Source organism: Emydura macquarii, unplaced genomic scaffold (assembly GCF_026122565.2).
Source record: "Emydura macquarii macquarii isolate MOO-44397 ecotype Brisbane River unplaced genomic scaffold, CSIRO-AGI_Emac_v2 contig_3253, whole genome shotgun sequence".
NCBI lineage: Eukaryota > Metazoa > Chordata > Testudines > Chelidae > Emydura > Emydura macquarii.
The window spans coordinates 1-26,138 of NW_027133390.1; the positions used below are offsets into that span (position 1 = coordinate 1).

The following is a 26,138-nucleotide window of genomic DNA, read 5'->3' on the forward strand; positions in this document are numbered from 1 at the left end:
TAGTCTTTCAGGTGCCACAGAACTCTCGTTGTTTTATTTCAGTGAAGATTACTCTCTCCCACTGGTTCCTCACTTTTAGGGGAGTTTGGAATTAGTGCTCCAGTTTGTGCTTATCCTTGTTTATAACTTCCAGTCTCCAGAAATGACTGGCTGTCAGAAGCCACTGACACACCTTATGCTGGAGGGACATTCGCCTTTCAGCCTCTCCATGCTCCTACAAGGAGCTGACATCACTCGCCAGCCTCAGACCTTGCGGAGTTCTTTACAGAAAGAAACCTGTAAATACTTACCTCAGTTTCTGCAGTTTGCAGTTTGAGTGGTTCAGTGCCTCACACAACAGACTCACTCCTGAGTCTCCCGGGTAGATCATTGACAGGTCCAGCTCAGTCAGGGTCTGTTTGGTACTGAGAGCAGAGAAGAGATCCCTATAACAAGCGTCTCTGCTGTAAAGGCTACCAGTAAGCCTGTAGGAGACAGATAAACAGAGAGGAAAATCAGCAACTCTGTCTGTCCAGTTCCTTAGTGTTTCTAGAAAGAGTCCTTTATTCTAGGAATAAAAATCACAGCCTTGTACTATTGAATGCTGGGGATCATGCGACCCTTTGTGGTTTCAATCCACAGACACCTGTAGCTCTCACCGATCCTTTGCTCCGCATATGAATGTTATTCAAAGGCAAAGTTCCCAAACTCCATCCCCTGAGCAGAAACACTTGGGTTCCCCCTAATAAAGTAACGTTATTATAAATCAGGGGTCAGAGGACAGGAAAGAAAGGGAGCAAAAGGAATCTCACTGGGGAATAATGAAAATGCTGCTGCACTGGAAGGTATATTATGGTTTTGTGGATGGGGGAAGCCCATTCTTCTCTCTTGTTGCATCATTTCTACTTAGGACTCATAAAACAAGCCACCATCTACAGGGTATGTAGTACTGAACATTCAGGATTCAGGAATGGGTTCCATTTTGCCAGCTCTTGAATCCTCCTTCTCTTTCCTATTTTCTCTGGCTTGACCATAGATTAGAAAAGGCTGGAATTTCCCTACGGAGCCCCCTCTCACAGGCTAGGCCTACAGGGTACGTCCGCAATAAAAGACCCATGGCGTGGCCATCGCTGTCTCTGATCTACTGACTTGGGCTGGCAGGCCTCAGGCTGTGGGGCTATAAAACTGCACTGTAGACATTCGGGTCTCAGACCCACACTCCAGCCCAAGTCTGAATGTCTACATTGCAATTTTGTAGCCTTGCAGCCCAAGCCCCACCAGCTCGAGTCAGCTGACCCAGGCTCTGAGACTCGGTGCCACAGGTTTTTTTTGTTGCCGTGTAGACATACCCACAATTAAATTGTTCTTACAGTCTTTCACCATTGCAGCTCCCTTGGTGGAGACTGCCTGCCAGTGTTATTAATCACTGTGACACCTAACCGGGCTCTTAGTAAAAATGCTGGTGTCTCTTGCAACCTCAAGGGAACTGCTCCAGCAGCACTGCAATGGTAGGAAAGCATAACAAAGAGATCACATCTTCCTCCATTTGCAGACACCAGAGGTCTTTGCCACCCATCTGAACAAGAAGCTATCAGCTCTCTCCTCATACAGAGTATTTTTTCTGAAACTTTTTATTAAGGCAAAGTTACAATAAAATGTTAACATACCATGTTGTAGATTGCTTATTACTTATTCAGGATTGGGTTAATAGTCATGGCAACTGGCTAAAAATTCTGACTTGCTGTTTGGGGATCCCTCCTCTGCTGAGTATGCTAAAATGAACAACCAAATTTCTAAATACTTATCTTCTTTTTGGCCTTTCTCTCGTGTATATACTTGGTCTGAAAGCATTTCCATTACAGGGACAGTACATATTTTACTATATCACAATTTCATAGAAGTCACGTTTTTCCAATGATGTACAATACAAAGTCTTACTCCTAACAATAAAAAAATAATTAATTTGTTTTTTGGTTTAAAATGTAGCTCCTGTACTGAGCAGGACAGGGGATCTCTCAGGAAGCTGATATTTTGTCATAAGATGAAGATTTTTAACAATTTCTTCCCAAAACTGTCGAATTTCTGGACACAACTACTACATGTGCAAGTATCTTCCCCTTTCCCTGCAACCCCTCCACAGAGCACCTCCCCCGTAGCAAAAATATGATGTCTCTTACCTGGAGCAAAATGCCATTAATACAGTAATTTATAAACATTTTCTTTGTGAGCTACACAAATTGAAGATGTATATCCCCTTTGCCATATAGGGACCCATTCATAGAGATCAATTTCTTTGTCCAAATCCCTCTCCGTTCCCATATTTTCATCTGGGTTGTTTTCTTATCTATATCTTTTTCAGTCAAAATTGTATATATCTTAGACATTAAACCTTTTGTTCCAGCTTGCTCATGGGTCAATTCCTGAATTACGGTTAAAGATCTAGATAGATCTGTCTTGAACACAGATTTCACAATAAAGTGTTTGTCCTGTAAATATTGAAAATACAGGATTTTTACCTTATTACATATCTCTTGGTATGATTTTAAATCAGGACCCAGGAACTGTTCAAATTGAGTAATCTCAGCTCTTACCCACAATGAATAGTTATTTTGATATTTCCTAGGGATAATTTCCTGATTACTAATGGAAGTAGATAAGGAAGAGGACCTTTCGCAACACAAATTTTATAAACAATTTCCAAAGCTGCTAAGGTGGACTGGATGAAGAGTGATTTTTTAAAAATTTTTAGTGATCTAAATTTCTTCTTAAACCAACAATTACTATAAATAGCTCCAGTCTTGAGCTCCAGTCTTGTTCAAGTTTTACCCAGTGCTCAGATGTTGTATTGTGAACCTAATTGATCATATCTTTTCAACTGTGATACATAAGAATAATAATAATACTTAATAAGACAAACTAGGGAAAACTAGTCCAGCTTACTTTGTAGGCTCAAACAGAACTTTAGAACTCACCCTTTGTCTTTTATGATTCCATATGAATGTTAATAGCGCTTCCTGCCATGTTTTTTTAATCAGGAATACCAACATGGATACATAGAAACAAAAATAATAACTTTGAAAGAAAATTCATCTTTACTAAGGCTACCCTTCCTAGCCATGAAATTTCATATTTGTTCCATTCTTCCAAGTATTTCATTATTTTATTTCACAGTGGAGGATAATTTGCCTTTAAAAGAATGTTTATGTTTCTCCACAATATTTATTTCTGAATATTTAAAGATTCCTTAGCCCTTTTAAATGTATGTACTTGCCAACAGTTTGTTTTGACCTCCTTCAGAAATATTCATTCCTAAAATTTCAGATTTATCATCCTTTATTTTGAAGCCTGATACCTGCCCAAATTCCAAATAAATTATTCTATCATTTTTAATTAGGCTTCTGGATCCTGCAGATATAACAAGACATTGTCAACATACAAGGCTATTTTGTGTACTAATGCAGAAGATATTTGGATGCCTTTTAACAACGGGCTGTTTTTCACGTTTATTGTAAACGGCTCCATTGCCAAAGCAAACAGGAGGATAAGGGACAACACTGTCTCATATCCCTAAACAAATTAAAGGTTAGAGATTGATGTTCATTTACCAAAGCAGACACTTGAGGATGAGTATGCAGGGCCAAAATACCTATAGAAAAAAACGATTTCCAAAACCAAACCTTACCAAAATCTGTCTGAGGTACTCCCACTCCAGCCAGTCAAAGGCTTTCTCAGCATTCAAAGAAAGCAGCACACAGGAAGAATAGCTAGAATTAACATTACAGATCAAATTCAGAGTTCTTCTGGTATTATCAGATAGATGCCTGCCGGCAACAAACCCAGATGGGTTATGGTGAAGATTTGGGCAAGTTGACACTCAGTCTGTTTCCTAGCACCTTGGCATAATTTAAGCATCCACTTTAATTAAAAAAACATGTCTGTATGGTATACAATTCCTTCTTTAGGAATGACCACAATTTTTGCCTCTTTCCATGAATCTGGAATCTCATTGCCATACAATACACCATTAAACAATTTAGTTAAAATAGGGACCAACACTTGCTTTAGAGCTGTAAAATACTCTCTAAAAAAATCTGTCGGGACATGGAGCTTTGTTGGATTTAAAAATTTTAATTACAACCTTAAATTCCTCTGCAGCTATTTGCCTATCACGAGCTGCCCCATCATTTGCTGAGAGCCGAGGTAGTTTCATACTTTTCAAATATCTGTTTATAAATTCAGGAATTGGCTGTTCTGAAGTGTACAAAGTATGAAGAAGTTAGAAAACGTTTTAGATATCTGTTTGATGCTAGTTACTAAATCTCCCTTTTTATTTCTAATCAGAGGGATGGCTGATTTATTCTGTTTCTTTTTTAACTTTCTGGCTAAAAAGCCTATTAGCCTTATTCTCCTTTTCATAATATTTTTGTTTAATATATCTAAGTGTTTACTCAGCTGCACCTATTTGTAACAAGCTAACCTTTTCTCTTATCTCAATTATTTTTTATATGTCCTGTAGATTTCTGGCTACTGTCCAAAACAGAAAGTTTATTAACCAAACTCACTTCTTCACAAGCTCTCATGTCTTGGAAATATAATGCTTTATTTATAAGGCATTTCCTCATTACCACCTTTTTGGCATCCCAGAGAGCACTCATTGATCCCTTTCTTATCACTTTCTTCTATATATATTTCTGAAAATTGTCTTCCAGCTCTTGAATTGTAAGGGAGTCATATAACAAAGCTCTAATTCAGCTCCCAGTCCCTTTGTTTTTCCATTGAGTCCCAATCTTTCAATCTATTATATGCAGGAGCATGATCAGAGCAAGTTATAACTCCCACACTAGTTTTTTGGAATAAATTAGCCAAGGTCCTAAAAATAAAATCATGTAAATCCTGGAATAAGATCCAGGAGTAGCAAAATATGTATAGTGCCTAACATCTGGATTCATCTCCTGCTAGACATCCACCAGATCCTCATTTTCAAGCGATTCAACAAATTTGTGCTTGCTCCCCCCAAATGCTCTCTGCGTACATTCAGTCGATCCAAAGTGGGATTAAACACCTCATTAAAATCCCCCTAGAATAATATCCTCTTCTATAAAACTTTGTAAGTCCCTAAAAAACTATAGAAAAAGAAGCTTGCCTCTGATTGTCAGCGTATACATTGGCTAAGGTGAGAAGTTTACTTTTCAAGGATCCCTGAATTAAAATATATTCCCTCCTGTAGCTACAGGTTGTGCTGAAAAAATATAAGGGAAGCGTTTAGCAAAGAATTCTGCCATCTTTCTTTTATCTATTAGATTGCCCTGTGGAGACAAGGTAGCTGTGTCCCAGATGCTGTCCGGTATTTATCTTCATTTTTCTTCAAGTGAATTTCCTGTAACTAGATTACACTAGAAAAATCCTTTTTCAGTGAGCAGAATACCCTTCTCATTTTTGTTGGATCGTTCATCCCCCTAACATTAGCAGTCGTTGCATAATAAACTCACCCATAAGTACCAAGTCTGTTCTCACCCAAAATATTACCCTTGGTTAAAAGCAGTGAGATCCCCCTAGCCACATGCCAAGTCCCCATTACATTTGTGCATCTTCTTTAAATAAGACATTTATTTCCCATTGTGGACGTGCCCCTGGAAGCAGGGAGCAGCGTCCAGGCTTCTCCCTCTGGGTCCTTCTCAGAGGGGGACCACCCCTCCCGGCTACCTCCCGCCGGGAGAAATCTTGAGCCCTCTTCCCGGGCTAGCACTCTTTTGCCCAGCCCTCCGGCAGGGCTGGCAAGTAAGCAGTCTAGCGCCAGGCCCTCAGGCAGGACTGGCAAGTACGCAGTCTAGTGCCAGGTCCTCTGGCTGGGCTGGCCAACAAGCAGTCTAGTGCCAGGCCCTACGGCAGGGCTGGCAAGGTAAGCAGGCCACTCTCTGGAGCGGTATGGAAGGTGAGGCTCTCTCAGGGATGTTAGGGAAGAGGGGAGGGGGACGCAGGCCCACCCATCTCCACTGCGTCCCAGCACAGACCCCTTGCAGTGGCAAAAGGCATTTGCCACGGGGTCGGTTGGGCTCCTGCCGCAATATGCCGCCCGGGTTACCCCAGACTTAGCCACGAACTTGTGGCTACCCCTGGGCTTCTTCCTCCCCGAAACCCCTGGTACCTGCATCCTTTGGGTCGCTGGGGCGTGACAATCCTACGAGGCCCTCCTCATCCACAGGTGGCAGCTCTGGCAGCTCCATTGGTTCGTCCTCGGAGGGCAGCTCTTCCAGGTCCTCCGGCCCCCAGGCCGCGGGCAGGGCCGGTAAGTTCTCTGGGTCCCAGGCTCTGTACTGCTCAGGCGAGCCCGCCTCCGGCTCCCAGGCAGCGGGGACCCCGGTGGGCCCTCCTCCGGATCCCAGGCAATGGGGAACTCCAGTGGGCCCACCTCTGGCTCCCAGGCAGCAGGGAACTCTGGTGAGGCCTCCTCTGGTTCCCAGGCTGGGGGTAAAACCGGCTGCTCCCTTTCAGCATGGGTCTCTGGCCTGGCCTTTGCTGGGAGCTCAGGAGGAGAGGCGTCCTTCTCTCTCGGCCGTCCTCTCTTGACTGGGCTCGCAGGCCTGGCTTTTAAAGGCCTGGCTCTGCCCCCCTGCTTCCGGTCAGGTGGTGTCCCTGGGGCTTTTAAAGGCCTGGACCCACCCACGTGCTTCTGGTCAGGTTTTCTCCTTTGGGGCTCTATCAGCCAGGGTGCGTCTGGCTCCCGCTCTGGCTCCTTCTCAGAGGGGGACCATCCCTCCCAGCTACACCACCCCCCCCTCAATTCCAGGTCCCAGTCTCCGGGGCTGGTCTCATCCAGTACCCCCAGGCGGGATAGTGCGTGCACAATGGCATGCTGTCGGCCCGCTCGATGCCGTACCGTAAAAGCAAAGGGCTGGAGGGGCAGGTACCAACGCATAAGGCGAGCGTTAGTCTCCTTCATTTCATGTAACCATTTCAAGGCCGCATAGTCCGTCACCACTACAAAGGTACTACCAAGCAGGTAGTTCCAGAGGACCTCCACAGCCCACTTTACGGCTAGGGCTTCCTTTTCTACCACCGAGTATCGTTACTCCCGGGGCAATAGCTTCCGGCTTATGTACAGGATGGGGTGTTCTTCCCCGTTGATTTCCTGGGCCAGGACCGCGCCCAGTCCCACCGTTGACACGTCTGTTTGTACCATGAAGCTCCTCTCAAAATCGGGGCTATATAGCACCGGTTCTCGGCACAGCGCGTCCTTGAGAGCCCAGAACATGCTCTTACACTGTGGGGTCCAGCGGACGCGTACCGGCTCAGTCTTTGCCAGGAGATTGCAATGGTGCTGCAATGGTGGCAAAGTCGGGTATAAACCGCCGGTAGTAGCCCACTAGTCCCAGGAACTGTCGAACCTGTCGCTTGGTGTTTGGAGCGGGTTGCCCCCTGATTGCTTGCACCTTTCCCACTAGGGGTCAGACCACTCCTCGCCCTAGGGTGTACCCGAGGTAGGTGGTTTCTCGCCACCCGAGGTGGCACTTCTTCGGGTTTGCGGTTAGGCCCGCATCCCGAAGAGCTCGGAGTACGGCCACGAGGTGGTTGAGATGGTCCTCCCAGTGTTGGCTGTACACGACGATGTCATCCAGATAAGCGGCCGCATACTCAAGGTGGGGCTGTAGGAGTCGGTCCATTAGTCTCTGGAAGGTCGCGGGAGCCCCATGCAACCCAAAAGGCATTCGTGTAAACTGATATAGCCCCTGGGGCGTGACAAAGGCTGTCTTTTCTTTGGATCCCGGCTCCATCAGTATTTGCCAGTAGCCTTTCGTTAAGTCAAGGGTTGAAATATACTGAGCCTCTCCGAGCCACTCGAGGAGCTCGTCTACTTGGGGGATGGGGTAGGCGTCAAACCTAGAAACCAGGTTGACCTTTCGGAAGTCTATACAAAACCGGCGGGACCCGTCCGGCTTAGGAACTAGGACAACAGGGCTTCTCCACTCGCTCTTCGAGGGTTCAATCACACCCAGGTCCAGCACCTCCTTCACTTCCTCCTCGATAGCCTCACACAAGTGTCGCGGGAGGGGTCTAGTTGGGGTCCGGACCACCACCCCTGGGCTCGTTTGGATGTTATGCTGTACCAAGGTGGTCCGGCCAGGCTTGGCCGTAAATGTTTGGGAGAAGGCCTTCAGGAGGCGCCGGGTTTGCCTCCTCTGTCCTTCAGTGAGGTCTTCGCCCAGGGTGGGCTCCTGCTGGTCCCGTGGGTCTGGGGGCTGCGGCCCCAACTCTGGTTCCGGGGGGTAGGGCGTGATCATGAGAGCCTCCCACTCACGCCAGGGCTTCAGGAGGTTCACATGGTATATCTGCTGGGGTGTCCGTCAATGGGGCTGGCGGACCTCGTAGTTAACGGGGTCTACCTGCTGGATAACCTCGAAGGGGCCCTGCCAGCGTGTGAGGAGCTTAGACTCCTCCGTGGGGAGGAGAACGAGAACCCAATCCCCGGGTTGGAAGGTCCAGGTGCGGGCACCCCAGTTGTAGGTGCGTGACTGCACCTGCTGGGCATTCCTCAAATTCGCCTGAGCCAGCTCTCCGACCTGGGCTAGCCGGTCCTGTAGTGACATGACATATTGGAGCAGCCCTCGGTCACGGGGCGGCACTTGTTCCCAGGTCTCCCGTACGAGGTCGAGCAGGCCCCGCGGTTGTCGCCCATACAGCAGCTCAAAGGGGGAAAATTGGTGGAAGCCTGCGGCACCTCTCAGATGGCCAGGAGGAGAGGTGGGAGCAGCTCGTCCCAGCAGTGAAGTTCATCTGGGGAAAACTTGCACAGAATCCCCTTCAGCATACGGTTAAATCTCTCCACCAGGCAGTCCATCTGGGGGTGATAGACCGAGGTTTGTAATTTCTTTATCCCCAGGATGCCGCATACCTCTCGGAGCAATCGGGAAGTGAAGTTTGTCCCTTGGTCTGAGAGAATATCTCGGGGCAATCCGATCCGAGCGAAGATCTTTAATAGCTCTGCGGCCACCGCTCGTGCAGTGGCACTCCGGAGTGGGATGGCCTCCGGGAAGTGGGTGGTGTAATCCATTACCACTAGGATGTACCGGAACCCGGTGGCACTCCTGGGGAGGGGTCCCACGAGATCCATGGCGACCTTCTCAAAGGGTGTCCCAACCAGCGGAAGCGGTACGAGGGGAGCCCTGGGTATGCCCAGGGGAGCCGCCAGTTGGCACTCGGGGCAGGAGGCACAATAGTCCTTCACCTCCTGCCTAATTCCCGGCCAATAAAAGCAGGCCGGGATCTGGGCGAGGGTTTTGTCCAGCCCCAGATGCCCGGCTACAGGAACATCATGGGCCAGTCTTAGCACGGCCTGCCGGTGGGGTCGGGGCACCACTAGTTGGGCTCGAGGTTCCTGGGTCCGGGGGTCCCGCTCCACACGGTATAATCAGCCCTTCCGCAGCTCGAAACGGGGCCACTAGTCAGCCTGGTCAGGGTGAATGGCGATCCCATCCTCAAAGGTGAGCTGCTCATACGCATGGCGGAGTGTGGGGTTGTTCCTCTGGTCCTGGCAAAACTCCTCCACCGAAGTCGTCTGTGGGTCTTCCCCGCCTGGGGTACGTCGGGAGAGGGTTGCTGGGTGGTCCTGGGATCCCCGGGGCTCCTGGGCCCTTTGGCTCCAGAGGCTCCCCTCGGGGCATGGCCCCCAAGAGGGCTACTTGTCCAGGGTCTGCTTGGTGCGCGACGGCCTGGAGGATTCTGGCGAACCCAGGCCAGTCCCGGCCGAGAATGACGGGGTAGGGCAGCCCTGTGGTGACCCCGACTTGTACCATGTGGGTTGTCCCGGCAATGGTGAGCTGGAGAGGGCAGGTGGGGTATTCCTTCAAGTCCCCGTGAATACACCGTACGTGGACCCACCCGTGGGGTTGCTAGCCCGGGGGAAGCAGCTCGGGGCGGACCAGCGTCTGCCTGCAGCCGGAGTCCACTAGGGCCTGCGCCTGTCCCTCTGGGAGCCTCACGGGAATCATCACGGGGGGCCCCGAGGTGTCTCCGAGCTTGTCCTTCTCCGGTGCAAACCAGGCCAAAGGAGCAGTCCATCCGGGGGCAGTCTCGCTGCAGATGGCCCATGTGGCCACAGGTGAAGCAGGGGCCAATCTCGGGGCGTCCCTCCCGGGCTCAGCTATCTCGGGCTGGTGGGTCGCACCCCATGGCTCTAAGGCCCAATCTGGCCTTTGGCTGGGCGGCCCCCAGGGAGTGGCCGGAGTTGGCGGAGCGGGCGGCTGGGGTGCCCGACCTCCTAGGGCTGGCCCCTTCGAGGCGGGTCACCTAGGAGGCGGCAAGGCGTCTCATACGGGGGTTCCTTTCGCTGCGGGGCTTCCCTGGATTGGAGGGTCCTCTGCCGCTAGGAAGTCTTCCATTAGCCGCACGGCATCGCTCAACGCGGAGGGACGGTGGCGCATTACCCAGGTCCGGCCCCGTGGCAGCAGGATCTGGAGGAATTTTTCCTTCACGATCTGGTCCACCACCTCCGAGGCCGACCGGTGGTCTGGCAGCAGCCACCGCTTACAGGTGTCCTTCAGTTCTTGGGCGACCGCTCGCGGCTGGGCGCCCGGGGGATAAGTTTTTCCCCGAAACCGCCGTCGGAAGGTGTCCGGGTTGATGTCCAATGCATCAAGGATCGCCGCCTTTACTGCGGTATAGTCCCAGGCCTCTGTCTCAAAGAGCGCCTGATAAGCCGCCTGCAGCACCCCCGTCAGGTAGGGGGCTAACAGGGTTGCCCATGGGGTTGGGGCCCAGCCGGCCGCCGATGCTACCCTCTCAAAGGTTACGAGGAAGGCCTCCGGGTCATTCTCTGGTCCCAGCTTCGTCAGGCGTAAAGGCATTGGGGTCCCTGCCGGGCCCGCCATCGACCCCCCAGCCAGGCTGCTGGGGCCAGGGAGCAGGGTATCCATCATTGCTGCTCCTGATGCTGCGCCCCCAAGTCTCGGACGAGTTGTTGCTGCTGGGTCCCTAAGGTCTGGAGCAGCTGCTGCTGCTGCTGCTGCTGCTGCTGGGCCGCCTGCTGTTGCTGGTGGATCTAAGACCACCACCGCTTGAGCTGATCCAGGTCCATGCTGACCTGTACTGGGGAATAGCTTTGCAAGTCTCCCCCTTGTCAGCAAGGGAGGGTTATGCCCGCATTCTCCACCACGTGTGGACGTGCCCCTGGAAGCAGGGAGCAGCATCCGGGCTTCTCCCTCTGGGTCCTTCTCAGAGGGGGACCACCCCTCCCGGCTACCTCCCGCCGGGAGAAGTCTTGAGCCCTCTTCCCAGGCTAGCATTTTTTTCGCCCAGCCCTCCGGCAGGGCTGGCAAGTACACAATCTAGTGCCAGGCCCTCAGGCAGGGCTGGCCAACAAGCAGTCTAGCGCCAGGCCCTCAGGCAGGGCTGGCCAACAAGCAGTCTAGCGCCAGGCCCTCAGGCAGGGCTGGCCAACAAGCAGTCTAGCGCCAGGCCCTCAGGCAGGGCTGGCCAACAAGCAGTCTAGCGCCAGGCCCTCAGGCAAGGCTGGCCAACTAGCAGTCTAGCGCCAGGCCCTCAGGCAAGGCTGGCCAACTAGCAGTCTAGCGCCAGGCCCTCAGGCAGGGCTGGCCAACAAGCAGTCTAGCGCCAGGCCCTCAGGCAGGGCTGGCCAACAAGCAGTCTAGTGCCAGGCCCTCAGGCTGGGCTGGCAAGTACGCAGTCTAGTGCCAGGCCCTCAGGCAAGGCTGGCCAACAAGCAGTCTAGCGCCAGGCCCTCCGGCAGGGCTGGCAAGGTAAGCAGACCACTCTCTGGAGTGGTATGGAGGGTGAGGCTCTCTCAGGGCTGTTAGGGAAGAGGGGAGGGGGACGCAGGCCCACCCATCTCCACTGCGTCCCAGCACAGGGACCTTGCAGTGGCAAAAGTCGTTTGCCACGTGGTCGGCGGAGTTCCTGCCGCAACACACCGCCCGGGTTGCCCCAGACTCAGTCACGAACTTGTGGCTACCCCTGGGCTTCTTCCTCCCCGAAACCTCTGGTACCTGCCTCCTTTGGGTCGCTGGGGCATGGCAATCCTACGAGGCCCTCCTCATCCACAGGTGGCAGCTCTGGCAGCTCCATGGGTTCGTCCCCGGAGGGCAGCTCTTCCAGGTCCTCCGGCCTTCAGGCCACGGGCAGGGCCGGTAAGTTCTTCGGGTCCCAGGCTCTGTACTGCTCAGGCGGGCCCGCCTCCGGCTCCCAGGCCGCGGGTGTCTCAGGTGGGCCCTCCTCGGGCTCCCAGGCAGCGGGGACCCCGGTAGGCCCTCCTCCAGCTCCCAGGCAGCAGTGAACTCTGGTGAGGCCTCCGCTGGTTCCCAGGCTGGGGGTAAGACCGGCCGCTCCCTTTCAGCATGGGTCTCTGGCCTGGCCTGGTCTTCGCTGGGAGCTCAGGAGGAGAGGCGTCCTTCTCTCTTGGCCGTCCTCTTGACTGGGCTCGCAGGCCTGGCTTTTAAAGGCCTGGCTCCGCCCCCCTGCTTCCGGTCAAGTGGTGTCCCTGGGGCTTTTAAAGGCCTGGACCCGCCCACCTGCTTCCGGTCAGGGTTTCTCCTTTGGGGCTCTATCAGCCAGGGTGGGTCTGGCTCCCCTCTGGGTCCTTCTCAGAGGGGGACCACCCCTCCTGGCTACACCCATCCTACACACAGTCTTTTTAAAACCTCACATACATTGCTTTTTCTTTTTTTAACACCTATATTGTAGTATATATTCTTGATTCTGTGTCTGATTTCGCATAGATGTTTTCAATTCTGAGCCCTAACTTTTTTTTATTAGTATAATAATAAAATTGTTTTCTGTTGAAACAAATGACAATATTTAACATGTTTCTGTTCTCTTATGCGTTGTTTCCCTCTCATTCCCCTCCCTATGCATTCTCCCATTATCATCTGGTTCCCTCGATCTATGAGAACCCAGGCTTTCCTTACGTCCTCAATGAGCATGTTAGTTCCCTGCTAATAGGAGGTTTTCTTTTCTTTCTTTTTTTAATGTTCTCAAGAACCAAGCCTTATCCAATCTTATCATATAGTTTTGTAACATTGGGCATTATGAGATTATAATACCATTTTTGAGTTAATTTGTTCTTAAAATATTCCACCATAGATGAACCGTTTCCAAGTAATGTAAATTTTGGAATATTTGTGATTGCTTTAAAGTCAAACTTACTTCAGGAGGGCAGATCTAGGACTTCTGCTATTTTGTTACTAACTTTGGTTTATAATATAAATCACAACATTAAATTAACTATAATGTTATAACCAATAAGGATACTGTAATCACATGGAGTAAACTATCCTGTGTGCTATACAGCTCAGCTGCCATTTAACTATATGCCTTTGTCACTATAACCAGATGGATATAATAGCCATTAGTGACACAGACAGAAAGGGTTAAGCACTAGCAGGCTAAATGACCCAAATTCAACCTTTAGAGACATATCAGAAGAATATATAAATGGTAATTAGGGCCATTCCTTATAAATAGCAATCAAAGACATGTTAATAGACCTGAGTGTTTGAAATGCAAGTCTGTATTGTTAGAGAATTGGAAAAAGATGGTGAATGTATTTGTCTGTGTTTCCCTATATCTTGTGAGAGGTTAACAATGTAACCAGAAGGTCCCTGGCAGTTACTATATTCTATTGATTCAGAGATCAAAAGAGGATATTAACATTTAGATGAAACTTGGGTGTAATAATATTGTCTTTATTTCTTTTTGAAGATTGTAGTAAACTACCTATGAATGGCTTGAGATGGGTAGGTACCTTATGCTAATCAATGCGGCTAAAGCTAATTACCAGTGTGTGCCTAAAAATAGAGATTTAACTTCAAAACAACCATATACCTTCTTCACCCAAGGAATCCCTGTTATGTTAAAACAACGAGAGTCCTGTAGCACTTAAAAGACTAACACATTTTATTTCTGTAGGCATAAGCTTTCGTGGGCTCTAACCCACTTCGTCAGATGCAATGAATAGAAATCAGATAGGGGGTAATATATATACAGCCAAGGGTAAGTAACAATAGATGAGACCTGTTCACAACAATTGATTAGAAGTTGAGAATGTGTGAACAGTGACAATTACTTCTTGTAATGAGATAACCATTCCAAGTCTCTACTACAAGACAGAGCCAACAAAGAAAACAACAGAACACCACTGGCCATCACCTACGGCCCCCAACTAAAATCTATCCAACACATCATTAAGGATTACAACCTATCCTAGCAGATGTTCCCTCACTTGCCCAAGTATTTTGGTCACTTTATTAAATGAGATATTAAATAGTTTACATTTCAACTACTAAACAGCACTTTGAATGGTGAAAACACAGATAGTATATTGTCATACTTGAATGTTTCTTCTCTTTAAAAACACATTTCCAGTCCTTATATATATATTACAAAACAGCCTTATAGGAAGAGGTGACATCTTTTCTACAGTACTTAAGATATTTAATACAGAACTGAAAGGCAGACCTATCCTTGCTTACAGACAGCCTCCTAACCTGAAACAAACACTCACCAGCAACCGTTCACCATGCAACAAAAACACTAACCCAGGAACCTATCCCTGCAACAAACCCTGTTACCAACTCTAGTGACACCATCACAGGTCCTAACCACATCAGCCACACCATCAGGAGCTCATTCACCTGCACATATACTAATGCAATATATGCCATCATGTTCCAACAATGCCTGTCTGCCAGGTACATTGGCCAAACTGGACTGTCACTAAGCAAAAGAATAAATGGACACAAATCAGACATAAAAAAGTGGTAACATCCATAAACCAGTCGGAGAGCACTTCAATCTCCCAGGACATACTGTAGCTGACTTCAAAGTTGCCATACTTTTACAAAAAAACTTCAAAACCAGACTTCAGAGAGAAACTGCAGAATTGGAACTGATATGCAAATTTGACACAATTAAGATGGGTCTGAATAGAGAATTGGAATGGATTACAGTCAATAAGTATCTACATGGGTACAAATATTTTATAATGGGCTCTTCAATCTATCAAAGAAAGGTAGAACAGGATCCAATAGACATTGAAGCTAGACAAATTCAAATTGGAAATAAGGCATAGATTGTTAAGTGAGAGTAATTAACCATTGGAACAATTTAGCAAGGGTTATGGTGGATTCTCCAGTCACTGATAATTTTAAAATCCAGATTGGATGTTTTTTCTAAAAGAGATGCTCTAGGGGAAGTTCTATGGCCAGCGTTCTACATGAGGTAAGAATGGATGATGAAAATCGTCCCTTCTGGCCTTGGAATCTATGAATCTATAGCCCTGAGAAGAACGCTAGGAAGAAATGTTTTCTCTAACTCATGGAGAAGGATGCTCCTATGTACCTTGATAACTGCACCTTATAACAAAAGACATTGACATATAGAATCATAGAATCATAGGATTGGAAGGTAACTTGAGAGGTCATCTAGCCCAGGCCCCTGCACTCATAGCAGGACTAAGTATTATCTAGGCCATCCCACTCCTGATCTAGACCATCCCAGACAGGTGTTTTAATCTCAGAAGAGACAAGGGTTCTATAATTCTCATGGCCTCATACTGGCCATGACAGGCACAGCTCTAAGCTCTGGTGCAAATGGTCAAAGATGATCCCATCAGGCAGAGAGTCTGGTCTTGGATCATCACGTAAAATGAAGACACCTTGCTCCCTCCCTATGCTGGAACCCTCTCCCTGACAGCTTGGCTCCTGACAGGGTACAGAGCCATAGACACAAGCACATGGCTCATGTCTTCCTGGAATCATATCAGCCAACTCCAGGAAGTACTGAAAACATCCAGTGAAAAGTGTCTCTGGTGGGATGCAGACAGGGCCATGTTGACTCCTGTATTTGTTCCATGGAAAAACAGCTAGACTGACTCCATCCAGTGGCATTTGTCAGCTATTTCAGCCTCTGAGAAACCAGACAAAATGTCTCTGCAGCTCTTATCATCTAGTCCATGTGGGGTTTGACACTTCTGAACCTCCATTAAACAGCCTCTGTCTCATGGGATATTAATGTCACCCTAACAAAATGGACAAAAGCTCCATTGGAAGCAGTCGTTTAACATGAGCTGAATTTTCTTACATGGCATGTCATTTGCCTATTGACCGTGACTGTAGTTCAGAGAGCAAGTGAGCCTCAGGCTCTAGTGACGGATCCACCTTACCAAATATTACAAAGCTAAGGTGGTAGCACAGTCTCCTCTGAGATTCCTCCCCAGGAGCATCGTGAACTTCCACTGTCATGGGAATGAGTGAGCGGGGCCATGACAACGGAGCTGCAGAGGGCTCCCTGCACTGCCGCAGGTCTGGTGACACCTGATTCCTGCAGGCGCAAGGTGCGCGGAGGAGGCTGCAGTCCCTGAGGGGCACAGCAGATGTCATGAACTCGGCTGCCTCTGGGCTGGGTTGCCTAGCAACCCAATGAGCTCCGCTGAGTGCAATAAACTCTCACTAAGTGACCGTGCTCCCTGATTGGTCAGAAGAGCCAACAGATCACCACTGAAGCCCTGCAGCAAGAACAGCACAGTGGCTGCTTAATGCGTTGCACGCCTGCATTTGCGCCAGCCGTTGCCTCCTCCGCTTCAGCCTGAGTCCTTGCCTGTCTCTGAACTCCTGAATCCTAACTCCTGGCTCTGACCATTGGCTTGTCTCCTGACCACGACTCCAGCTTAGACCTTTGGTTCTCTTCTGACCCCTGGCTCTCACCATCAGCTTGTCTCCAGACCATGACTCTGGTTCTGCCATCTGACTCTGCTCAGACCACTAGGCCAGACTCCTGCTTCAACCACTAGGTTTCACTGCTTACACCTTGGTGTGTGACAGCAGAAAACCCCAACAAGGACTGTCCTCTGTCCCACTAGAACCATAGCCTTCCCTGCAGGTCAGGGCAGAGCAGAGTCCTGGCCAGGACTCGCACCTGAAGGAATTGAGGCTCACCAGCCCTGTAGCAGTGCAGGGAGGTTTCTGCAGCCCCACTGTCTCAGGAGTGAATGAGAGGGGCCATGCCCCCATCTCTTGGCTATCCAAACTCCTGGTTATCCATAAAAAATCTGGGTCCCCCCCCAAGTTATTTGGACAGTAGGGAGTATTCTGGAACTGGAAATTTAAATTACTAACCCCCAGACAATTCTATATCGTCACTGGAGCAGCCAACGTAAAAAGACCTACAATGCTGTAGAATTTCTGGGATAACAGCAGTAATAGGGGGATTTTAAAAAGGAAAAAAATAGCTTCTTACTTTAGTTTCTTTAATTTACAATTTGGATTCTTCAATGCTTGACAGAGCAGGTAAATAGGCGACCACTTCACCGCATCCTGATGCTGCTCCCTAAAAAGAGAGAATAGAAATGTTCTATGTTGTTCTCTGGAAACAGATTTTAATTCTGTTTCCTGAACATGGTAATACCCTCTCAGATGACACAAGCATACATTGCATATAAGTTACTACATGAATCTCTGAGTGGGATTCACAAGGGAGCCAGTTTAGGTGCTTACATCCAAAATTCAGATTCACAAAATGCCTGCTCAGCTGCTGCCTAAGCCTAGAGATGACTAGAAGTTTCCCCTGGTACAGTCCTCCAAGTCCATCCTACAACTCTTCCAATTTGGCTTTCTCTCCACTGGAACCTCTCTCAAGACAGTCTTTAATGACCTCTTCCTGGACAAATCTCAGGGCTTTTACTCAATCCTCCAACTTCTCAATCGCTCATCTGCTTTCAATGCCATCAGCCATACTCTTTTTATTGAGATCTTTTCCTCACTCAGCTTTCATGACTGTCACTTTTTCTTTCTCCTTCTACCTTGCTAGTCAATCTCTCGGTACTTTATTTGGGGGATCCTACTCATTCTCCTCCTACTTTCATTGGGGTCCCACAGAACTCCATACTCGGCTCTTTCCTTTTTTTCACCCATATCCTGTTACTGGGCAATTTAATTAAAAACCATGGTTTTCACTGTTGTTATCCTTTAGCCCAACTGGTTAGCCAATATTCAGGGCTTTGCTAGATTGTTTCCATTAGAAGAAGAAATTGATGGTGCAAAATCAGGTATATTCTTAAGTGCAAACCTGCTTGTTTACAAAGAGTGTACACAAAGTTCTGTTTCCCTGAACATGGCAGGAACAAACAACAGCAGGAAGTTTCCTTGCTTACATTTTCCAAGTCTGCCTCTAAAACAAGTTCTGTGCCCAAGAAGCTCTGTCTCTCTACTTCCTCTCAAGACCTCGGTCATGACTGCTTCTCTCACTCACTGTTGGCTTTCTCCTCTAACACACAGAGATACACACAGCTAAAACGAATATCCTAGCACTTACGCTTTCAACCACTTCCAGGGAAATCCCAGCTAAGCCACCTGAATTAGTTTTTGCTCAAGCCTTGCTATGCAGCGCATTGCTTGGAGCTATTATGTCCAGCTATCACACTAAATAAAACAGGCTCAATCGCTCCATCCATTTAGCCAGACAGAAGTGTGCTTAGCAAACCCATAGCTTTAACCAGGTTTCTGATTGTCTTTGGATCAAAGACTCATGGCGGCCATTAACAACTTCCAGTATAACACTACTGTCTTCATGATGTTAATACACAGATTGTCTCTGTAGTCTGGTTCTGTCTCGTTCTGTCCAAACTAACATCTTGGTTTGTTTTTCTCACACCTCTTTACAGATGTCCAGCCACCAACATCACTCATGCCCATAATCTCAACATCCTCCTTGACTCAGCCCTTTCTCTAGAGCCACACATCCAGGTCATGTCTAAATCTTGCCATTTCCTGCACTACATCTCTGAGATCCAGAATATCCTCTCATTCCACAGAACTAAAACTCCAGGTCCTTATCATCTTGACTACTGCACCCTTTTCCTCTCCGGCCTTGACAAATACAGTCTTGTCTCTCAAGTCCATTCAAAATGAAAAACATCTCCTTGGCTTATTATTCTACCTACATCAATCCCTTCTTTGTATCCCTCCATTATCTATCTAGATTTTTATACGGTCATCCTGTGCAGTGGTATCTGAGCACCTTCCATGAGAAGTAAACAAATATTCTGGAACCAAAGTGAAAGGAAACCTTAAACTTTTGAAAAATATTTTTAGAAAGCTGTCTTCCCACAGAAAAAAATCCCATATTAATTAGCATTCAGTATCCCCAAGGCAGAGGACTTTGAGCTCCACCCATGTTGTAAACAAAATTCTACTTTTATTACTACTATTAAAAAGCAAATAATCATAAAAGCAAGTCATATTACAATACAGAGCACTTGTGTACTTCATATAGTACACTGCCAAACCAACCAAAATACAGATTAGGGAGTATTTCACATTTCATCTACAGGTTCAATTTAGGTAAAAGTTTCTTATTGCATTTCTCAAATAAATTGTTAAAACTTAAGTAACTTAATGGTTATTCTTTTCTCCTGTAAACTGCAGGGTCTTTCATATTACAGTTTGAGATTCTGCGTATTCTAAAGAGTCCTTTGCTAGATATTATGGAGGAAAGTCTTAAGTATTAAAAGCCTCAATGGAGTAATATCTAACGAGTATGGGGTAATATGTAGGGTTTGTCTACACATGGAGTTATTCTGGAACAGCTATTCTGATTTAAATTCATACCCCATCTTATTCCGGAAGAATTTTAATGGTTAAACAAGCCCTAAATCTCTCTTCAGGTATAGTTCCAGGTGAGGCAACTGGACGGAGAGAGAGAAAAAATTCCTTCACTTCTCAAGTCTGGCTTGACTTAAGGATTCCCCTTCCCCGGACTAGTCTCTCGTACTAGTGCTTGGCTTCCCCCCTTTGGATGTGGTCTTGGACTCCACAGGAACGAGTGGACATGCTTAGATAAGGTGCAGAGATGCCCTTCCCTGATCTAGAAATGAGTCTTTGGCTTCCGTTGAACCTTTAACTTGCAGCCTCAGCTTTTCTCCCTGAGCAGTCTGTGGTAGCTCCATATTGCCCAGCCCAGCTGTGGATTTACGCCTCCTACTTTCATCCTCACACTCCCATTTCCATTCTGCTCCCTTCTCTGTCTCTTTCCAGAAACTTATGTGACAATCCTCTCAAAACCAGTGCTTTTCAAAGACCTCCCCCTTTCCCACCAAAATGTGTTAAAAGACTTGTTTTTGTGGCAAAGATTGTCTGTGAAAGGCCTTGTTTTATCAGAAAACACTGTCAGTGTCCTCATTTTCTGCAGGCCGAGTTCATTCTTGCCTTGTCGAAACCCATTCAAATTAAGCCCACAATCAAACCAAAGTCAGGTAACACAGCTAAAAACTTATTTAATCCCATCCCCCCACTCCAAGACACTGCCCTTTCTTAAGGCACTACAGTTGTGTGGTCACAAACGCTACTGGAAAACGCTCAGAAGCTAGTGATGAGCATGGTATAAAAACCTATATAAAACAGAAGGGCTTGAAATGGACTCAAGTGTGGCCTGGTTTTTTCAGGGCTGGTAAAAGAGTCCATCAGCTTGAAGACATGAGTTCAAATTTTACACAACCTCTCTGCATTCCCTGTTCCGAGCCACCTGCAATCACCTGACTCTTGCTGTCACATATTTGGTGCAAGTGCAGCATGCCCTGATAATATGGGGCAGATTTTTTTTCTTTCATCAGCTAACACATGGTGTGTGAATTGGCCCTCTGCTGTTTCTGCCGCCCTCTCCAAGCATCCCATCTCTGTGGCAGAGGGCAAGATTAGGTAGGTGCAAAGCCCCTGACTGAGGGTGAGAGGTTGACAAGGGAGAGAGCGGGGTTTTCCTGGAGTATTTGGCCTGGGTCAGAAGGAATACTCCCGTGGGGGTGAGAGACCTACAGGAGATGGGGGAGGAGAAGATTGTTAACCCTCCACATGAGAGTGAGAATCTCAGCTGAACAAGAAGGTAGGTGTGTGAGGATGATGTTGTTCCCCCGCTCCCCCTCCCCTTTCACTTATTAGTAAGTTGTCTAACTCAGATTTTTCAAGATCCCTTTTGTGCCTTGCCCTGGAGGTCACTAATCAGGCACCCAGCTTCAGCAGATGTGTCTCTTCAGTGAACACCTTGAGAGGGTGTCCCTCTGCAGCCCCACAGCAGCTCCATCTTCCCAGCCTCCTTGGAAGGAGGAGGCAGCAGTGTTCACAAGTGTCAGCCCAGCAGAGGGCACAGAAAGTCACACACCTCCACAAGATCTTTTCAGTTTTACTGTTGAAATCACCAGCTGCTCTGGTACTTAATGCCTCACTGACGCTTCACCTAACTGCCCATATTTTCCCACTGATCTCAAGTTCAGCCTTAAGAGCTTTGTTGCTCATACTGATGCCAGCTTCCCTGTTTAAACTACCTTCTCCCACAATAATGTATATTTATGCAATTGGGAAATTATGTAGGTGTTTTTGGAACTCAGACAATACTTACAAACGTGGCTGCTTGGGTGGCCTTAGGTAATCTTTATTCAGGCCTTCTAATCCAAACATGCGCATATTTACATAGAGGGTCTCCAGCCTATGACAGTTTTTTAGACAGAACGAAAGAGCCACTTGATCCATTTTGGTAAATTTGTATCCATCAAAATATAGCTTTGTGAAGCGGTTTAGTGCACTTTGCACAAAATTCTCTTCTTGAATTTCATACAAGCAGTGGAACTCCTCAAGCTGGTAAATCATCTCAGTATCATATTTAAAGTACACCTCATCATTATCCTCAAAGAACCACTCCTCAGTCTCCAGGGAGAAGGACAATATTTTTGGTTTTGTTTTAACCCACTCTAGTAAATATGGTTTAATTTTGGGTGAAATTTTGCAGCTAAGTTTTTTCTCCATGTCCTTCATTCTCTCTTCATTTAAGAGACCAAACAGGAATCGCACTGTTAATATTAAATAATTTCCAGATTGTCTATAGTTTTTTAACAATTTTTTCACATTGTTCATAGCAGTTTCTGAATCTTCTACTGTTGTTTCTTCTTCTTTCTCCAACACATAAAACAAAGCTGCAAAAAACTCTTGAAAACTCAAATGAATGAAGCTGTAAACACATTCACAGTCAGTATCTTTTTGAAACATGTGCTCATTCAGAAAGAGAGAGTCAGATATATCTAAGCCATGCTTCTTGATTTCTTCTTCCCCAAATAGTATTTTCTGCCTCCAGATTCCATCTGCCGCCAAGGAGCAAAGTCCCTTCAAGTTAGCTGGTGTGTGTTGCTTTGAATTGCTGCTGTGACCCTTTAATAAACTGAAAAGATAGAGCATGTACACACCAGTGACTGTTTTGGAAGTTTCTGCAAGATCTTCACCTGCTTCCATCTGTTGTTTCAGAACCGTGCAGATGATCCAACATGCAATGGGGACAAAGCACATGGTGAAGAGCATTTCATTTTCTTTTACAAAGTTAAAGGCTTTTTTTGCATTTTCTTCATTCCCAAAAAACTTGTGGAAATATTCCTCCCTCTCAGCTGCAGAAAATCCCAAGATCTCTGCATAACGTTCACGTTGCAAACACTGCCTGAGTTTCTCCAGAGCAGTTGGTCTCGTAGTAATTATTACATAGGATTCAGGAAGAATGGTTTTTTGAATTAAACATCTCAGTATGATTTCCATTGGCTGCTTTTGACAGGGATCAGAGCACAGATTATCTTCTGACTGATCCAAGGAAAATCTCAGTTCATCAAAACCATCCATTATGAACAGGAGTTTCTCTGGATTTCTCAAAATCTCTTCAATTTGTGCATTTTTATTAGGACAATTCTTTAAAATCATATCAGCAATACTTCCCTGCTCACTGCCAAAGTTCACTTCCCTACAATTTATGTAGAAAGCATAATCAAACTTTTCCTTATAGAGCTTTTCAGTTGCCCAATCAAACATAATCTTTCGTGCTGTCATTGTTTTTCCAATCCCTGCAGCTCCCAGCAGCACAGCCATTTGTGGAGTTTGTCCATCTTCATCACATTTAAATAAATCACCCAGGGTGATGGAACTAGCTCTCTTAGTCATGATTTCTTCATGTGTCCGTCCAAAGGTCATTATTTCATGTTCTCTCTCTTTTTTGTGACAATGTTTCCCTACAATAATCAGCTTTGTGTATCTGCTGTTTAGAGTCACGTTCTCACCAAGACGAGAGTTCAAGTCTTTTATTACTCTGTATTTGTTTTGTATGTGTTTTCTATATGTCACCCTGTAATCTAAGTTAGTGACATGAAGCATTAGAAATAGGGAATCAGAAATTCAGAACACTTATCACTAGTGTCACAGTAAAGCTACTTAAACAATAATAATGCTACTTTAAGCTTATTCTGCAACTTCCAGCATAAAACACCCCAGTCAATTAACTATGGGCCTGATTATAAATTGTCCCATTGAAATTAGTCATGTGAGTAAAAGATCTAGGACCTTCCATGCATATACAGTAGAATTCCATTTATCTGAATGGCCTGCGGGACAACTGAAATGTTCGGATGACCAGAAAGGTGGGGTACCTGACTCCCTCCCCCAAGGCTGTCAGTGCCAGGAAGCGCTGATGCCAGCCGCTGAGGATGGCAGAGAGGAAGGAAAAAAGGGGAAGGTTCCTGTCTCCTGACAAGAAGGGGTGGCTGGGCAGAGTGGGGACACCAGGCTGTTGCAGCTGTGTGGACCACACCCCTTCCTCAGCCTTCTGTGTCTCTACAAGGCCAAAGTTAGTGCCTGCCTTGCTCCCCTCCCTCACACCCGCCCCTGCACTCCCTGCACTCCAGGCTCCTCAGCGCACACCCTCAGCCCCAAATGTCAGCCCCCACTAAAGGAAAGGCGGAGGATAGAGGATGGGAGAGGTGGAGTAGCTCTCAGTGCCGGGAAGGGCTACTGCAGTACCAAGGAGGTGCCTGTCTCCTGCTGCTACTCCCTCTCTCCTTCTCTTTCTGACAGACTCAGGGGAGGGAGCTGGCTGTATCCCACACTTCCCTTTATACAGAAATCCTTCCAAAATGCAGTGGAGGACACCTAGCTGATTTGGATATCTAGGATTTTCGGATACATGGAATTTAGAATAATTGGTTGCACCTGTATATAGGAATCACTTCATCAGTTACTGAAATGCAACCCCCCGGCAACTGTTTAATAGCACACACAAGCACTACATAACAAGTTAGGACATGATGTGCTGAATATGCATTCTGAACTGCAGTGGGAATTTAGGTGCGAGGATTGTAAGTACACAAAGTAGAATGTGTCCTGGACACAGGTTTTACAAAAGGCCATAGCCTCTTTAATGACCACAGCTGGGGACTCCTAGTTATTTTACCTCATTTAAAAGACAGTACACCTAGCAGCAGAGCACCTTCCAGCACCGTTCTTCTGGGTGGGCTCAGTACGGACTCTGAGATAAGAGTTCTGCCTGATCATTTAACACCATTTGCTGCAGCACGTGGAGATCTACCATCCATTTCCTCATCTCCCTCCATACCCTACTTACCCTGTGTGATCTGATGAGACTATATACTCTGAGGTGTTATTTCTAGAGGTAAACTAAATGCCTGGCTGATCTGGTCTAATGTCTGTAATCAATACAATTTTCAGTTAAAATGTCACATACCTGAACTTGTAGGTGTTTGCTGAGGAAGCAAAACTGAAAGAGAAATTGCACATGAACGTTAGAGTAACAGAATCACGGTGTGTCACACTGTATGTGTGAACTTGTACGAGCATCCATGCACTCCATTCACTGCTGTCTGAAGGCTTGTCTACATCTGGAGTTATTCTGGAATAACAACTCCGTATATGGACACTCTTATTCACAGTTCGTTTAATATATTTTGAAAGTGGATTGAGCTAGAGTGAGAAAAGGCACTCTTATTCTGGAGTGTTCATGCATGGAGTTATTCAGGAACAGCTATTCCACTTTAAACTCAGACCTTACCTTAACCTGAAATAATTTGAGTGTAGACAAGTCTTGAGGACTGTGAAGGTTGTGTTATAGATGCCCCAGGCCAGCACCATCCTGCTTGCAAGAACTGGACTTCACTCTCTTGTGGGACACTGAAAACAGCAGGAGGCCTTTGGAACTGCAGCTCTCTAGGTTTGCTGGCTGCTAGATTTTTTGTCGTACACTTAATTTGTTTCTTTAATTAAATATAGCCACAAAGATAGAGTTCCTGCCTGAAATCCTAGAAAGATCCTGTTCAGCTGTTTAGTGATAATATACTGGGTAAGATTCTCTTCTATGACCAGTTAGCAGTTACAGATCCTTGATTCTCTGTCTCAGCCCTGGCACAGGTTAGAGCAGTGTGGGGGGCTGTTTTAACTTACAGCAGCTGCCAATTGTCCCCAGGGAATGGTCCCCTAGCTGGGCATGCACTACAGTCACTCCTCCTACCCATCTCTCTCTGCCTGTGACGCTCCCTCTGCATTGCTATGTTGGCGCTACAAACACAGGGAACTCACCCACACTGGGAATTTCCTTAGATGGAGTTACAGACCATCTCTGCTCCCTTTGCGCCAGCTGAGTGGGAAAAAAGTGAGTGGAGCAGGCCAGAGAATCTGACCCGCTGTGGGCATCTCTGCTTTGAGTCCCCCTGGCTTCCAGCTGGGATTTAGAATTTGTCATTCCTGCCACTTTCCTGTTTCTCCTTCTGCTACTCCAGCTGCTGCCCAAGGTCAGATTCCTGGGGGGCGTTCCCAGGTTTTACAGTAGCTTTAGATTTCTTACCTCTTTCTCTTTCTTCACTGAGTTTAGCAGCGGAGTCTCTGAGATTCATCTGAGTGAAAACGTCTATGCTTATGTCTACTGCAATATCTCCACCATAGAATGCCATCAGGAGGTTCTTAGTATCTATTGCATCAGCATTCTCCAGCCGACCTCGGGGAATGTTACCTGACCCTCAAAGTCAGAGTGTGATAATTTGTCTTTAAATCCTTTGAATTCTTCCTGATGAAAGGCTGTTGAGGGCATGCATGAGCAGGTCACTGATTATGCTGCTTCTGTTTGCCATCACTGGGTGTCAGGAAAGGAAACTAAAATACAAGATAAAGTCCTGTTATGCATAATGAATAGAGTATAACAGCAATTTTCCCCATGAAGAGGACAGAAGTATATTCTAGTGATGAGAGTAAATCATGGGGGCTCATAATTCCTCAGTTGTTTTCCTCACAAAGGAGGCACAGGAGAGCTCACTTTGTCTCTCTGTGCCTGCTTTCTCATCTGTAAATGGGGAT

The 26,138-nt window shown here is 47.0% G+C and overlaps 1 protein-coding gene across 1 annotated transcript; it reads right to left on the bottom strand.

Annotated features, from left to right (window-relative positions):
• Window positions 1-290: 290 nt before the first annotated feature.
• Window positions 291-25,915, bottom strand: LOC137142836 (NACHT, LRR and PYD domains-containing protein 3-like; the record flags this gene model as incomplete). Its single annotated transcript, XM_067532300.1, is given in 7 exon segments — window positions 291-464; window positions 17,224-17,313; window positions 21,373-23,134; window positions 24,520-24,552; window positions 25,633-25,800; window positions 25,803-25,854; window positions 25,856-25,915. Coding segments are annotated over 7 exon segments (2,339 nt in total), but the record flags the coding sequence as incomplete, so codon positions are not given.
• Window positions 25,916-26,138: the final 223 nt, after the last annotated feature.